Genomic DNA, 16,664 nt, shown 5'->3' with positions numbered 1-16,664 from the left:
TTCACTTACGCAAGTGTAACTCTATTGAAGTCAATGAATTTCCTTTGGTGTAAGTTAAAGGAAAATCAGCCACTCTAAATGGAAAAGTGATATGTAGCATTTTATTATGAGGGGTTCTCTCTCCTTTTTGTTTTTGTTTTTTTTGTTTGGTTGTTTTTAGGAATACACAAAATCACCTCCTCTTAGTTATTTGATGCCTAGCATTGAATTGTCTTTAAAGGTGGTTCTCCTTCATCTGACATTCCGTAGAATGAGGTGTAGGACACTAATCCTCTGATCAGGAGTCATGCGGTAAATTAGCAACTTTTGTAAAGCTTTCCTGAAGTTTCTCTGATTTCCCAAATATAAAACTTCAACTTAATACTTCAAGGGCTAATCAAAAACGGACTATTTTGCAAATCTTGGACATTACTGGGATATATATAAGCAATTTTGTTGTAGCTACGTTGGTCCCAGGTTATATTCAAGGTGGATGAGGTATCTTTTATTGTCCCAACTTCTGTTGGTGAAAGAGAGAAGCTTTTGAGCTACACAGAGCTCTTCTTCATAAACAAAAACTTCATTGAAGAGACATTAATGTTGGTTAGATGTGACATCCCCATGAAAAGCAAGGAAATAAGTATTGTGATACCTCTTAACTGTTTCCTAATGCTTAAATAACACATTTCAATTGACAGTAAAAGAATTTGCATCCTCACAATTAACTTCCTTATGGATCACAGTCCCTTTGCAGAGCTTGGAATACAGTCCAGGATGCCGGACTCCCAGTCCTTCCTGTTCTATCTAAACCAACACAGACAAAACAAAATTAGGCCAATTTTTTAAATTTTCCAGTTATCTAGAAAAAAATGGAAAATTTGAATACCTTTTTTTTGTTTTGGAAAATGTTGACTAACTCTAGAAAATATACTTAAACCCAGGTTTATAACCCATTTTTAATTATGGTGTGATATGCAACAAAACACGGGTATTCCACGTTTCAACCATTTTTCAAACATTGCAATGGCTTCTGTTACCTGTTGGCAAGTTGGAAAGTTAAGAAGTATGGGCCAGACACGGCAACTGGAACCACGCAGCTGGGCTCTTTGACGTGTGGTGCTCTGCACAGGTGTCCTCTTTGTGGAATCAGTTGCAGGATCTGGCCCTGTGATAGCAAAGGTGTTAAGTGAAATCGGGGCTTGTGGTTTCAGTCCCAATTGAAGCTAGTGGAAGTTCTGGGTGCTCAGTTCCTCAGGCACTAAATTTTTTCCGTGCACTCAGAACAGGAGATATCTGCAGTAACTGTTGGTGTATGTTGACTTTTTAATGGTGAGTAATGGCTTAATGACATTGTTTGAGTAAAGAATCTAAATATAAACATACCCACATCAACCTGAGAATTAGAACCACTAATGGTATTAAATTTACAAACTCTTGAAAGTGGACCTTGGACACTCTATTCCGATCCTGTGGGTGTAATATTCATCTTCATTATCTTTAGAGCTTTCAATCTGTGACACAGATTTTGCTTGTACAACAATCTGGCAGCAGAATTACGTCAGAATTTGAATATTTTACCCTTGTTCTTTATCCTCTGATTGACTAGGTTCAAACAGCAGTCTCTATTAGGGAAATGTTTTTCTTCTTGTGAGGTCTTGTCTCTGATTTTGGGATGTTGGGTTTAATCTCGAAGTGGTATGCTTCATGCAATACAAACAGAGAAATTAGATAAACATAAAATACTCATTCTGGAAGTTTGCAATGTAAAACTACTTTATTTCTTAGAATTCAGAACACACAAAAACCTCAAAACAGGAAGGCACAAAGCAGGCTGCTCCTTAAGGCAGCCATGTACAAGTCACACCACTTTACTGTGGGCTGGCTTTCTGCATCTGATCCTGCCCCCCACATTTTGCTACAGAGTCCCCTAGCCTGCAAACAGGACTCAGAAGCCCTCCTTCCCCCCACTTCAAAAACAATAGTACACCATTGGAAGCACAAGGATTTTGTTCCCATAATTCGAGATCTTTTTTGTCTCTCTCCACTACTTTTGTCATTATTAATAGAAACATGCTGTGACTCTGGTTTTTCCTCTCTGTTTCTTCCACATTGGTTTCAGAACCTCTCCATTGGAACAGGATCTTTTTTAGGGTTAAAACTCCAAAAGTTTAGTCACGGTTTTAGTAATTAATCCCACCAGGTCTTTTACCTTCCATTCCAGCAGGAAAAAACAGTGCCTGGATATAAGAACATAAGAACCGCCATATTGGGTCAGACCAAAGGTCCATCTAGCCAGTATCCTCTCTTCCGACAGTGGCCAATGCCCAGGTTCCCCAGAGGAAATGAACAGAACAGGTAACCATCAAGTGATTCATCCCCTGTCGCCCATTCCCAGCTTCTGGCAAACAGAAGCTAGGGACACCATCCCTGCCCATCCTGGCTAATAGCCATTAATGGACCTGTCCTCCATGAATTTATCTAGTTCTTTTTTGAACTTTGTTATAGTCTTGGCCTTGACAACATCCTCTGGCAAGGAGCTCCACAAGTTGACTGTATGTTGTGCGAAGAAATACTTCCTTTTGTTTGTTTAAAAAAAACATGTTTAGTATAACATGTTTAGTATGCACCTGAGATTTTCAGTCATCCCAGTTCTTCACTCTACATGCTGCTAGTTTCTTATAATTAAGACTACGAATCACTCGTGGAGGACATAGAGGTCACAGATTCTGTGATTTTACAAAACCTCTGCAATTTCCTCAAAATTCCATTAATTCAGCCCCAAGCAGTGAGGGTGACAAGGCTCAGGCTTCAGCCCCGCATAGTGGGGCTCCGGCTTCAGCCCCAGGTGGCGGGGTTTCAGCCCCAGCCCTGCCACCCATAACTTAGCCTTACTTATAATGCATTCTCCAATTACTTTGTTTTCCTTTTCTGCTACCTCATATGACTTCTGTGTTTCAGCTGCTGTGAACTCTTGCTGCTCTTTTGTTTAACAAGCCCATTAGTCGTAGCTGATAAGGTCCCAGCTGACTTTGTGAGTGAGAAGAGAATATCTTTCGTTTTAGCAGTTTTTGTGTTCAGAGCTTCTGATTGAGCTGTCGTGTGCAGGCTGTACCATGCAGTGGGGGAGGAACAACAGTAAAGATGTCACTCAGCCCTCTACTGCACCTGTCTACTTCATGAAGCCACACAACACATTTTTGTTCTCATTTTGTGATGATCCGTCACTTCTGTAACAAATCTCACTCAGCTGTGATGTCTGTTCCATGATGATATAAGAGGCAAAATGCTCTGGTATGTGATCAGTGCAACTAATGTCAGGCTCTGCACTTCCAACAGGTTTATACTTTTCTATCAAAATGATATTACTGCAGCATTAACTAAAGATTTAAAGTGTTTCATATTATTATGGTGTGAAATGAAGACATGTTGTTAGATTCATACTAGAAACTATTTTTCCCTAAAATTTTGTTAGACGATTTTCATTGTCTAATGCTAACAAAGATACTGGACTTCACACCAGTGGGAAATAATGCCTTATGAATTTCCAGGTGTGTGTTAATTTTAATGTAAATGCTAGTGTATCTGATATTCTCATACTGTTGGAGACATGAGAATTTGTAGCATTCATCTTTGATACACTGGGACTGGATTGTGCTGGTCTTAAAGGCTGATCCAGCATACACACTTCCACACTGCATGCCTGCAATGTCTCCTGAGGCACAATCCCTCCCAGGGCTCCCTCAGGGCAGTGTGGTTCCACACGATTACTTACTCATACCTGTGTATAGATTACATAGTCTGGCCATTTATTTGTATATCATAGGGCCAAATAATTTAAGTGGCCCAAAGCTATCCCTGTGGTAACCCATTGACTTTCATGAGTTATTCTAGGAAGGGATTTGACTGAGTATCTATCCTGGAAAAGGTGTGAGTTTCTTGCAGAAAATAAATTGTAATGAATGGCAGGTTGGCATTGGATTAATGATTGTTTTGAAAGTGAGCAGAAGTGATTCATGGATGTTTCCATTTTATCATTACAATGCTAGCTGTTACAAGTTAGACTGCAGGTTAGACTGGCAGATGTATACTATGCAGCTATTACTAATTACTTCTTGTAGCCATGTCAGTCCCAGGATATTAGAGAGACATTGTGGGTGGGTGAGGTAATATCTTTTATTGGACGAAATTCTGTTGATGAGAGAGACAAGCTGTCAAGCCACATAGAGTTCTTCATTACTCTGCTAGACACTTTAGACACTAAATATTATGGAATAAACAGAAACACTGGATTTATGGCTTATTACAACAATCTGTAACCCACTAACCCCCTCTTTTTGTCCTATTACTGCAATAGGACAATACATGCTAACTACTTATGCTAAACAATCTGCTCCACCTTGCATTTTGTATGATGCTGGGTGTACCTTTCCCAGACCTGAGGAAGAGCTCTGTGTGACTTGAAAGCTTGTCTCTCTCACCAGTGGAAGTTGCTCCAATAACAGATATTACCTCACCCACCTTGTCTCTCTAATATTCTTGTGTAGGCATCAGACGCTTAAGAATCAGAGTTCCCAAATTCCAAAGTACTTAACACATCCTTCTTAATTACTTTACATGCATTTTGAAGGCTTGAATAAAATACCTTTTCATCAGCGTGTCAAAGCACATTCTGATTGTTCGGCTCTGAATGCCGAGACTCTCTGCTTTAGAGGTTTGGTTCACTTCACATGGTAGTCCACTGAAAGAAAGAATGAGCAAGCTATAGTGAAAGCAGTGTATCAAACAAGGTGACAGAAAATAATTCTGTGTTGTGTATCTATAGCAGTGGGTAGCATTGTGGACTGTAGCCAGGTTACAATGGACGAGCTTGAAGTGAGGAGATTCTGTTGTCACTAAGCAGAGACAAGTGCATGTCTGGCCTCAAAATAGCCTAAATTCTTAGATTTCATTAAGAGGCGAAGAAAGGGACTGAAATGGACCCCAGTTTAACGTTTTTTCTTGCACTTTTTGTGCCTTATTTTAGGAATTAGCCCAGCAGCCAGTCCCAGTTTTAACAAGATTTACTGCAAAACCAGTTACTATGTTGAGGTGGCCAAACCGGGCTTGTGAGCCTCATACAGCTGTTTTACCATTAAAGTGTGGAACCCCACATTCTCTCCCTACCAGACGGGGAGGGGGGAGCTCATGGCTATGAAGTGAGCTGATGGGGCTATGGTAGGGGTGGGCAAACTTTTTGGCCTGAGGGCCACATTGGGGTTCCGAAACTGTATGGAGGGCCGGGTAGGGAAGGCTGTGCCTCTCCAAACCGCCTGGCCCCTGCCCCTCCCACTTCCTGCCCCCTGACTGCCCCCCTCAGAACCCCTGACCCGTCCAACCCCCCCTGCTCCTTGTCCCCGACTGCCCCCTCCCAGGACCTCTGCCCCTAACTGTCCCCTTGGGACCCCACCCCCTATCCAAGACCCCCTGCTCCCTGTCCCCTGACTGCCCTGACCCCTATCCACACCCCCGCCCCCTGACAGGCCCCCCAGGACTCCCACACCTATCCAAACACCCCTGTTCCCCATCCCCTGACCATCACTTCCGAACCGCCACCCCATCCAACTGCCCCCTGCTTCCTGTCCCCTGACTGCCCCCCGGGACTCTCTGGCCCTTATCCAACCCACCCAGCTCCCCGCCAGAGATGACTGGTGCCTGCTGAAAGTGGGGGGACACAATTTAAAGGTTTGCCCCCCCAACAGCTTGAGTCACACCCCACCAGGCACATCTCCCCTCTTACCCTCAGCAGGTCCTCCCTCCAGCTCCCTGGTTTTAGCTCTGCATGGAGAGGCAGCAGCAAACAGCGGGGAGCTGCAGGGAGGGGCCACTGCTTTAGCTCACCAGGGAGAGGCAGCAGCAAAAGCAGTGGCTCTCCGTGTAGCTCCCAGCTGTTTGCCTTTGCCTCTCCCCATGGCCACAGCTCCAAGCGTGCCAGCTGCAGTAGCTGCTGTGCAGGGAAGGGCCCCAACAGCGCCATATGACCGAGCGGGGACAGCAAACCCTGGCAAAAATTGAGGGGGAAGGGCATATGACCCCCCCATACCCCCCATGCATTGCCTCTGGCTTCTGCCCAATGGGGAGGGGGGTCTTGGGGCTTCAGGTGCCTCCCATGGGGCTGAAGCCCCAAGCCCCAGCAGTGGTGCCCCGGCTCTCGAACTTCTGAAGATTATCGTATACAGCTCGGCGTGTCAGTAAGTTTAGCCACCCTGTATTATGTATTGATAATTATGAAGTGTTTGTGTATTTCAGCCATAACTACCAACATTTGAAAATGTTTTGAGACAATTTTCCAAGTAAGACAGGGGTGGTCTCACAACAACCAGAGGCTTGTGTGTACAACTTGGGGTGTTTTAGTGTAGTTTTAAAAAAAATGTATCAATATCCTAGAGCCATAATATTCCTTCCCTTCCCAGGCAAATCCATAACATGAATGCTTCCTCTGCAGCAACAGATCCCTCTTCCCACGCATCTGGCTTTCTAACAGGAGCTAATGTAGAGGCACAATCATCTGGAAATCTACGCCAGTCTCAGAATATCTAAGCCCCTTGCTTCTGCCATGACAGAAGAATTCTGAGGTGACTCCTTGAATAGAACTCATAAGTATCCTGTCCCCTACATGGGAGATGCATGTGTAAAAGACAAGAGAGCATGAAAAACAAAACACTTTTCAGGCTATTAAAGATCTAGTGCCTACCAGACCAAATACCCATTAGGTCTTGCATCTTCCCACTCATAAACTGCATTGGGGTAACATTATGTGTCATTGCAATAATAGAACACTCTAAAAACACATCAGACCTGACCGTCAATATAGCAAAAATACATACAAACTCCAGTGATGGAAGATAAAGGTTCAGAGTTCAAATAAGCATCCTAAAATGTGGGTGCTTAACTTATGCCATGTCTAGACTAGCATTTATGTTGGCAAAAGTTTTGTCACTCAAGGGTGTGAAAAAAAACACACCTCTGAGCAACCTAAGTTTTGGCAGCATAAGCACTTGTGTCCACAGCGCTATGTTGGCAGGAGATGCTCTCCCGCCAGCATAGCTACTGCTGCTTGTTGAGCTGGTTTTATTATGTTGACAGGAGAGCTCTCTCCTGTCGGCATAACACGACTACACGAGTGATCTTACAGTGGCACAGCTGTATTGGTACAGCCGTGCAACTGTAAGCTTGTAAGTGTAGACATGGCCTAAGTTTCTGACATGATGTGGCGTCCTTGATGGCCATTATAGGTCCAAGGCACAACAGTATGGCAGTGTGGGACAGCTTGTCCAGTTATTGAGCCTTTTTTGTATGTTTTTGTGGATAAACAGAAGATTTAGCTGTACAGGATTGTCAGTCCGTCTTCTTGCAGAGGGTATGTTTACACTGCAATTAGGAGTGATTTCAGCCTTTGTAGCCATACCTGAACTAGCTTTGAGATTGCTAAATCAAGGCTAACTCAAGTAACAATAGCAGTGAAGCCATGGCAGCCTGGGTGGTGGCCATTCAAGTATGTACCCAGGCTCCTGCACGAACAGAGCTAGCCCATGCAGCCACCTGTGCTGCCACAGCCTCATTGCTGTTGCTATTCAAACTAGCTTTTATTTAATGCTGCAATCACATCTCCTGATTGCAATGTAAACATACCCCCACAAACTAAATTCATGAAAGCCAGACTGAGAGAAAAAGTATCTTTGGGCTGGTCTACACTTACGGGGGGAGCGATGAGTGGCCGTCGATGCATCGGCGGTCGATTTAGTGGGTTTAAGTGAAGACCCATTAAATCGACCGCAGATCACTCTCCCGTCGACTCCTGTACTCCACTGGATCGAGAAGAGTCGGGGGAGTCGACGGGAGAGCATCTCCCATCAACATCGCCCCGTGGTAAGTAGATCTAAGCTATGTCGATTTGAGTTACGCTATTCACATAACTCAAATTGCATAGCTTAGATCAAATTTCCCCTATGGTGTAGACAAGGCCTGAGTTTTGACAGACCACTGAAAAGCTCAGTAGTCATACAGTAAATATGTAAAGGAAGAAAGTTTCTTGGCTAGTCACAAGGAAATTTACATAAATCATACAAAGGCATTTCCTCATTCATTTCACTATATTTGTTTCAGATTCTGCTTTTCAGCTCATATTCCATTATAGAACAGCAAATACATCTGCACAGCCAGTAATGAGGTGGAAATGATTTATGCCCTGGAAGGTTTACTTTCACTAGTTGTCATTGCCCCGAGGCACACCAGAATGAAAATGCCATAGGTTGGTGAGGAAAGGCTGAAACATTATTAAAGGCATAAATAACCATCAATAGCAATATTTTAACATATACATTAACATCCAATACTATCCCAGAGAGGGAGGGCAACCATATGAGGAAGAAGCCTTGTATAAGACCCTGTGAAGTGATCCAAATGTTAGCCAGACATTCCAGCTGCCTTTGAGTGTTCTCAGCATTGTGTGTTTCAGCCACTTTGAGCATAGCTGTTTTCATTAGTGTTGCAGCCAGTATGTTTGCTTAGTGATGCTGGTAGCAGTTGCAAAAATGCTGATCCCAGGCCCAGAAGCTGAAATTTTTTTATGCTCCAGGCTGTTGAGTGGCAGAGAAGGATATGCAATAGTTTGGCTGCTTGTCCAGGTCTCACTTGTAACATATGCAAAACTCCGTCTGCTTGCCTGAAAGCATGTCTTAATCTGTTCTCATAAACACAAAGCAGAGTGATGGTGAAGAAGAACATTTTTCTTGAGAAGGAAAAGCATTGCTCAATATTTTCTAACAGCCTTGGAAGCCAAAGTCCTCTACAGCCAAGTATAACTGTAGTTCAGGGGGGAGGGATAGCTCAGTGGTTTGAGCATTGGCCTACTAAACCCAGGGTTGTGAATTCAATCCTTGAGGGGGCCACTTAGGGATCTGGGGCAAAAATTGGTCCTGCTAGTGAAGGCAGGGGGCTGGACTCAATGACCTTTCAAGGTCCCTTCCAGTTCTAGGAGATTGGTATATCTCCAATTATTATCTTATCTCAAGGGAAATAATGTCTACTACATCCTAGTTTATAGGTACTGTAGTCGAAGTGGATGTTTCTGGGAATATCCATTCATGAATGGTCATGGGATGCTCAGGAACTATGATGACAGGATCTGTATAAGTACCCCAATAGAGCATGATGAAACTGCTGTTAGATAGTATGGAACTGGGTACCAGCACAAAGAACCAATTATTTATGCCATACAGTCCCTCCTCAGCTTTGCCAAACATTAAGGCAAACCATACAATTCCTAATCCAAATTGTAATAGCAATACACACAAGGACACTCCCCGCTACATGCCCCTTCTTGCTCATTCAAAAAATGTATATCGTTTCGCGCCCTTTTTCCAGGATTACCCATGTAGGTGCCATAGCGTTTGCAATGCCCAACAGCTACCAGTCAGTCAGGAATCAGTTTGGAGTGGGCAAATCTACTGTGGGAGCTGCAGTGCTGCAAGTAGCCAACGCAATCATTGACCAGCTGCTATCAAGGGTAGTGACTCTGGGAAATATGCAGACCATTGTGGATGGCTTTAATGCGCTGGGGTTCCCTAACTGCGGCGGGGCGATAGACGGAACGTATATCCCTATCTTGGCCCCGACACACCGGGGCGGCCAGTACATAAACCACAAGGGGTACTTTTCCATGGTGCTGCAAGCACTGGTGGATCACAAGGGATGTTTCACCGACATCAACGTGGGATGGCCAGGAAATGTGCATGATGCTTGTATCTTCAGGGACTCTGGTCTGTTTGAACAGCTGCAGGAAGGGACTTACTTCCCAGAGCAGAAAATTACTGTTGGGGGTGTCGAAATGCCTATAGTTGTCCTCAGGGATCCAGCCTACCCCTTAATGCCATGGCTCATGAAGCCATACACGGGCACCCTGGACAGTAGTAAGGAGCAGTTCAACTATAGGCTGAGCAAGTGCAGAATGGTGGTAGAATGTGCTTTTGGACATTTGAAAGCACGTTGGCGCAGTTTACTGATTTGGTTAGATCTCAGCGCAACCAATATTCCAATTGTAATTGCTGCTTGTTGTGTGCTCCACAATCTCTGTGAGTGTAATGGGGAAACATATATGGCGGGGTGGGAGGTTAAGGCAACTTGCCTGGCGGCCTATTTCGCACAGCCAGACAACAGGGTAATTAGAAGAGCGCAGCAGGGCACGCTGCACATCAGAGAAGCTTTGAAAGCCAGTTTCATGACTGGCCAGGGTATGGTGTGACAGTTGTGTTTGTTTCTCTTGAAGTTACCTGCCCCCTATATATATGAAAGGAAATAAAGTCTAAATTGTTTTTAAAATGTTCTGTATTATTATTTGTTGCACAACACATTGAGAGAGATCAGAAGGCAGACTCGGGGGGAGGGGTTGAGTTAGGGGGGTGGAGGAGGAGGGAAGGACAAGTCGAGAAACCAAATCAAAAGTTCGCATATGCCAGCTTTCTGCTGCTTGGGCAATCCTGTGGGGTTGAGTGTGTGGGTCCCCGTAGCCTCCCCCCTCATGTTCTTGAGCATCTGGGTGAGGAGGCTATGGAACTTGGGGAGGAGGGAAGGTGGTTATACAGGGGCTGCAGCATCAGTCTGTGGTCTTGCTGCCTTGCCCGCATTAGATCTACCATACAGTGGAGCATGTCAGTTTGCTCCCCCATGAGCTTGACCATAGCGTCCTGCCTGCTCTCATCACGCATGTCCCTCCTCTGTTCGTGTTCCTATAATGCTTTACGGGACTCCGCAATTGTTTGCCTCCACGCATTCAGCTGGGCCCTATCAGTGCGGGGGGGGGTTGCATAAGCTCGGCGAACATGTCTTCCCGCATTTGTTTTTTCCGCCTTCTAATCTGGACCAGCCTCTGGGACGGAGTAGATAGGGGCCTGCGGGAGGAGGAGAAGGGAGGTTAGTATTTTTAAATATACATTTCAGAGGACACTTTGCTATGAGTAAGCCATCACACACAGCTGGGCAACAGAATTCAGCTTGCAGGCAGCCTAGGGGCACACGAGGTTCTGCTTCTTCTAAATTCATTTCAGTGTTTTCAAACTGCTGGGACCCCTTTCCCATAGCAAGCAATGCCTGGTGGGTTTTCCATAAAGGAGGGCCTGCAGGCTCTCTGGGATGATCCCTTCACACAACACCCAACACCCCTCCCCCCGCACCCATCGTGTGGCTCCGATGAGGCTCTGAGCAGGGATGAGCCCTTTAAACTATACGCAAACAGCCCAGTGCGGCTGGGTTTGCCCCCCTCTCCCCCCATTGCATGGCTCCGATCAGGCTCTCACTCACCAGAAGTACCTTCTCCAGGGTCATGGTCCAGGAGCCTGCATTGGGAGTGGGGGGAGGCTATTGGCTCCAGCGTTAAGCATAGTTCCAGGCTAGGGGGGGAAACGGATTCCCCACTTGCTGCCTGGGCACTGTCCTCCTTCTCCTTCTCCTCCTCCTCTTCATCCTCCAATGACTCTTCCTCCTCGCTCCATACAACTCCCCCCTTGCAGGTGTCCACGGAGAGTAGTGGGGTAGTGGTGGTGTCACCCCCCATAATTGCATGGAGCTCACGGTAGAAACGGAATGTATGGGGCTGTGACCCAGAGTGCCCGTTTGCCTCCCTGGCTTTTTGGTATGCTTGCCTGAGCTCCTTGATTTTTTTACGACACTACTCTGTGTCCCTGGAGTAGCCTCTTTCCATCATGGCCCTGGAGATTTTAGTGTATGTATTTGCATTCCTTTTTTTGGAACGTAGTTCTGCCATAACAGACTCGTCTCCCCAACATACGATGAGATCCAGTAGCTCCCGTTCGGACCATGCTGGAGCTCGTCTGCGAATCTGGGACTGCGTGATCTCTTGTGATGGTGGACTCTGCATGGTCGCCTGTGATGGTGGACTTCTGCTGACGCTCACCTGTGCTGATGGTGACCAAAGAGGAAATAAAATTCAAAAGTTCCTGGAGCTTTTCCTGCCCACCTGGCTAGTGCATTGGAGTTGAGAGTGTTGTCCAGAGCAGTCACAAGGGAGCATTCTGGGATAGCTCCCGGAGGCCAATAACGTTGAATTGCATCCACAATACCTTTAACCCGGGATTGCGATCTCGATTTAAGCGCTACTCCACTTGCCGAGGTGGAGTACAGAAATCGATTTAAAGAGCCCTTTAAATTGAAAAAGCCGGTTTGGTCATGTGGATGGAATCTTTTTTTTTTTTTCGAATTAACTCGGCTAATTCCGAAATAACAGACTCATGTAGACCAGGCCTTAGGGTAATTTCAGTGGATCAGGTGTTGGAGACTCATAATTTATTAACGTGTTGTTCAGAGCCAGATGAGTCATGCAAACACCTATTTTTGTACCACACTAGCTGTGTTAATTTTACTCGTGGACTTTTAGTTGCTATTCCAGCTGACAAAAGTTATAAAGTATTTTGGTTTTGTCTTATTTTTATATCACCCTATAATTTAGGTTAAGTTGTTATTGAATAAAATCTTCAACAGTAAATGTGTTACATGAAAGATTGTTTAGGCATACTCAATTTCAGTCTTTTTCACATTGCCATAACTAGATGTAGAAACTCTCAATGCGGCAACTAAAAGATAAGTTGACAAACTGAGGTCTGCAGTTTCTTGTTCTATTTGATGTCAGGTAGATTTTAGTATCTTTTTTGTATTCCTGACAGATAACAGCTGAACATGTTAACCTTTACATTCATCGGCAGTGAGTGATTTTAGTATCCATGATCATAACTAGTTTTAATCCATCTGTCAACTCAAATTAAGTCATGTAAATGGATTTTAGTCCTGTCATTAGCCTCAATGTAACCCATTTAATGACCCATTTTCAAGTTGGCAGGTCATGCCAAAATCTTCCACATTGCATTATTTACAGCAGTTGCAGCATCCAGTTGGTATTGTCCAGGCTGCTCATATATTCTAACCATGTGCTGTAGAGAGTCATATTGTCTCAGTTCAGAAGACAGGTGACAGGATTAATATTTTCTCATTATGTACAAGAGTAGTGAGAGAATTCACATCTTTGTGGTCTGTAATCCTCACTACAGTAAATCCTCAAAGGACACAACAACTGTTTCACTGTTTTATCTTTGAACCGTTGTAAGTATCTTCTCCCATTGATTCCGATATTGCTAAATACCAGCATATAAAAAGAGTGTATTAAGTACAATTGGATTTGTCATGGTATCTGTAAATTGAGGAACACTGCACAATTGGTTGTGGTTAGAATCTCCTTCCCGCAAAATAAAAAAAAATCCCTCTTTTGTTTGCAGCTTGTTTTCTAGCATATCTCCTTAATCACAAATGGATGAAAATTAATAAAAAGAATTAATCACAAAAACCAAACTGCCTTCTAGTTTGTTCACAATATTCATCATGTGTTAAGGTTTGCACTTTGTACTACTGTGTTTGTCACTGGGAGGTAGTTAATGTTACTTATTTCTTCTTTCAGAACTAGTAAGTGCCTCAAAAACCACCGTGATGAAGAACAGATGGATAAATGGGTTAGGGATAAAAATGTGTCCTCGGTCCACCTTCTTGAAAGTGACTATCTATCTTGTGGTGTGGTAAATTTTATTATCCACATGTCGTGGTTGCTAGGAATGTTCTATAGGCTTAAGTTTTACAAGTGCATTGGTCCATTTGAAAAAGTTAAGGCAAGGTCTACACTAAAGATTTATAGGGGTATAACTATGTCGCTTAGGGGTGTAAATAATCCACACCTCTGAGTGATACATTTATATCAATCTTCCCCCTGAGTATAAACAGCGCTATGTCAGCGGGAGAGCTTCTCCCATCAACAACTACTGCCTCACGCCAAGTGGATTAACTATGCTGATGGGAAAAGCTCTCCTGCTGGCGTCGGAGCATTTTCACTTAAGCGGTGCAGCTGCACTAATCCAGTGTTTTAAGTGTAGACCTGCCCTAAAACAGAGTCGTTGGTTAGCAAGCATTTCATCAGAGAAAAATAAAAATTGCTGATTAATAAGAATAAAAGCTGCTGAATCCTAAAACTGTGTTTTAAAAATTTGTTCCAGGAACTTCTATTACATCACAATGCTGAGGGATCCAGTGTCACGGTATTTGAGTGAATGGAAACATGTCCAGAGAGGTGCAACGTGGAAAACTTCCCTCCATGTGTGTGATGGAAGAAGTCCAACGCCAGATGAGCTGCCTACCTGTTACCTGGGGGATGATTGGTCTGGAGTCAACTTGCAGGATTTCATGGATTGTGGTTACAACCTGGCTAACAACCGCCAGGTTCGCATGCTGGCAGACCTGAGCCTGGTTGGATGTTACAACTTGACTTTTATGAATGAAAGTGAGAGAAATATGATCCTTCTCCAAAGCGCCAAGAACAACCTGAAAAACATGGCCTTTTTTGGACTCACAGAGTTTCAGAGGAAAACACAGTATCTCTTTGAGAGGACATTCAACCTTAAGTTCATTTCCCCATTCACCCAGTTCAATATTACCCGGGCCTCTAATGTGGATATTGATGAAGGGGCCCGGAAACGCATAGAGGTGTTGAACTTCCTGGACATGCAGCTTTATGAATATGCTAAAGACCTCTTTCTCCAACGCTTTCAGTACTCCAAGCAAGAGGAGCACCAGAAGAACCGGCAAAAACGACGGGAGGAGCGGAGGCTACTCCGGGAGCAAAGAGCGCACCAGTGGCAGAAGGAAGAAGCAGCAGCAGAAATAGCTGTTACCGAAGATTATAACAGTCAGGTGGAGCGATGGTGACACTTTTCATTCTTAGACAAATAAAAGAAAAGAGAAGTGAAAACCCTGATAATTTCTTGAACTTGGTTACTCAGAGATTACACAAGGAATGAGTGTTGCCTTGGTAAATGAGACTGAGTCTCACAGCTGCCCTTCTTTGTCTTAGTTTTTCTTAGTTTCTATCAGCTAGGAGAATATATATATTTTTGTGTTTCTCAATACACCTTATATCAGTGTTATTAACTGGCAATGGAATAGATTCTTATCCAATACTAACTTCTTTCAAAGGCCTAAGCGATGAGAGTGGCTGGAAAAGATAGCTCTTTTTTTTCCATTAACTGATGTACTCTGTACAGTTTGAGCAGCTGAAACTTGTGATGACATAAATCAAAAATCAGAGAACTACTGAGCTGCTGACGCTGGTGTATTTCAGACTGTCCTGTGTAGCTGTGTTCTGTATTGAATGCAACAGAGAAAACCATGTTGCCCTTCAGATGTTTACACGCAGTGTTTTAAGTAAGAAAAAGAAAATACTAAATGTGATTAAATTACATTTAGGACTAGGTGACACATGGGGCTGAAACAATTTTTTTCATTTCTGAAAGCCTGCAGTCGTGAGTGGTTTATAAGTGAAATGAGTTATATGGTCTTAATCTAATCCCTAGCAGATTTGGCTGTGCATCACCAAAACCTGCTAGTAAGCAGGCTCCATTCTGAGAGAGCCTGGCAAATGAATGGCATAAGTACTACTGCTGAGAAATGAGATCCATTCTGTAGAACTTCCCCATTCTGGGGAAGCTCACACAGGCCTGTTCACCCTATCTGGGTGGAGGTAACAATATCCACTTTGACTTTTGTGAAAGGTGAAATCCACAAAAGGCGTGGAATTAAGAAAGGCAAGAAAAAGAGTGGAAAAAGCTTAAGTATTAGTCTGACACTTTCCAAATTTGTTATAAGGGCTCTGTTCATAAAGGTACACCGTATCTTGAGAGATGCATGTGTTTGTTATGAGCCTTGGTGGGAAGAGAGCTCTGAGCTGAATGGGGTGGGCCCATGCTGTGCTGAGTTTAGGCAAGAAGAAGGGGTTCTTACCTTGGAGGGACCAGTAGTGATGGGGGGGGGGGCGGGGAGGATGTTGTTCTGCAGGTGGGGTTGGGAATGGTGGAGGCAAGGGAGCCTGCAGAGATTCTGAGCTGGGAGGGGCATGGGTTGGTGTGTGAAGTGATACGCCCTCACCCTCCTATGAGGGAGGCTAACAAGCTCCTCTGGGCCTGTTCCAGGCTAATGAGACACACCTGCAAGACTTCCTCGGCCTAGGGAGGGGGCTTAAAAGGGGGGAATTTACCACAGAATGAGGTGGTGAACAGGAAGAAAGTTGCTTGCCCAGTGACTGATGGTAATAGAGGGAATCCAGCCAAGGAGGAGACAGCTGTGAGACACTGCTCCTGGAGCTGCCCTGAGTGGAGGTAACGCACCACGCCCCAGGAAGAGGGGTAGAAGGTAAACCCTGTGATGGGGCAATAGACTGAGAGACTGAGCCCTTATAGCTGAGTCTTTAGGGGCTGCCTGAGAGGCTGGTCTTCATTCCAGCCAGACCTTCCCCTCTTGCGAAGGGAAGGGAAGCACAGGAGCCAGACACCAGTCTGTGGGATGTAGCCTGCAGAGAAATTCCCCAAGGCTGCTAACTGGGGGAGAAGAGAGGGTAAATGATGCCCAGTGGCTCCTGGGGGTCCAGGGAGCCCATCCCCCTCCCCCCAGTTGGTTTGGCCCAGTTGAATGCAGAGAGGAACTATATAAATTGTTGAATGTGGGTGCTGGTGAATTGGTGGCAAGAGGGGTGACTGCAGTGTGGGAGGGAGGGTAGAGGTAGCTTGGAAAGGCAGAGGTTGGTACTACAAGAGATCAGTAAGGGG

General features: G+C 44.6%; 1 protein-coding gene across 1 annotated transcript in view; it reads left to right on the top strand.

Moving 5' to 3' along the window:
- Positions 1 to 15,028, top strand: part of HS6ST3 (heparan sulfate 6-O-sulfotransferase 3) — a 546,915-nt gene extending 531,887 nt beyond the window's left edge. Inside the window, exon 2 of the mRNA XM_045009561.1 lies at positions 14,064 to 15,028. Within this exon, the coding sequence (XP_044865496.1) occupies positions 14,064 to 14,772 (709 nt within the window). The 3' untranslated portion in view covers positions 14,773 to 15,028. The remainder of the gene's footprint in view (positions 1 to 14,063) is intronic.
- The last annotated feature ends 1,636 nt before the right edge of the window (positions 15,029 to 16,664 follow it).

The sequence above is a fragment of the Mauremys mutica genome, chromosome 1 (genome assembly GCF_020497125.1).
Source record: "Mauremys mutica isolate MM-2020 ecotype Southern chromosome 1, ASM2049712v1, whole genome shotgun sequence".
NCBI lineage: Eukaryota > Metazoa > Chordata > Testudines > Geoemydidae > Mauremys > Mauremys mutica.
Note: the sequence above shows the minus strand (reverse complement) of the source record. Positions and strands in the feature narration are given on the sequence as shown.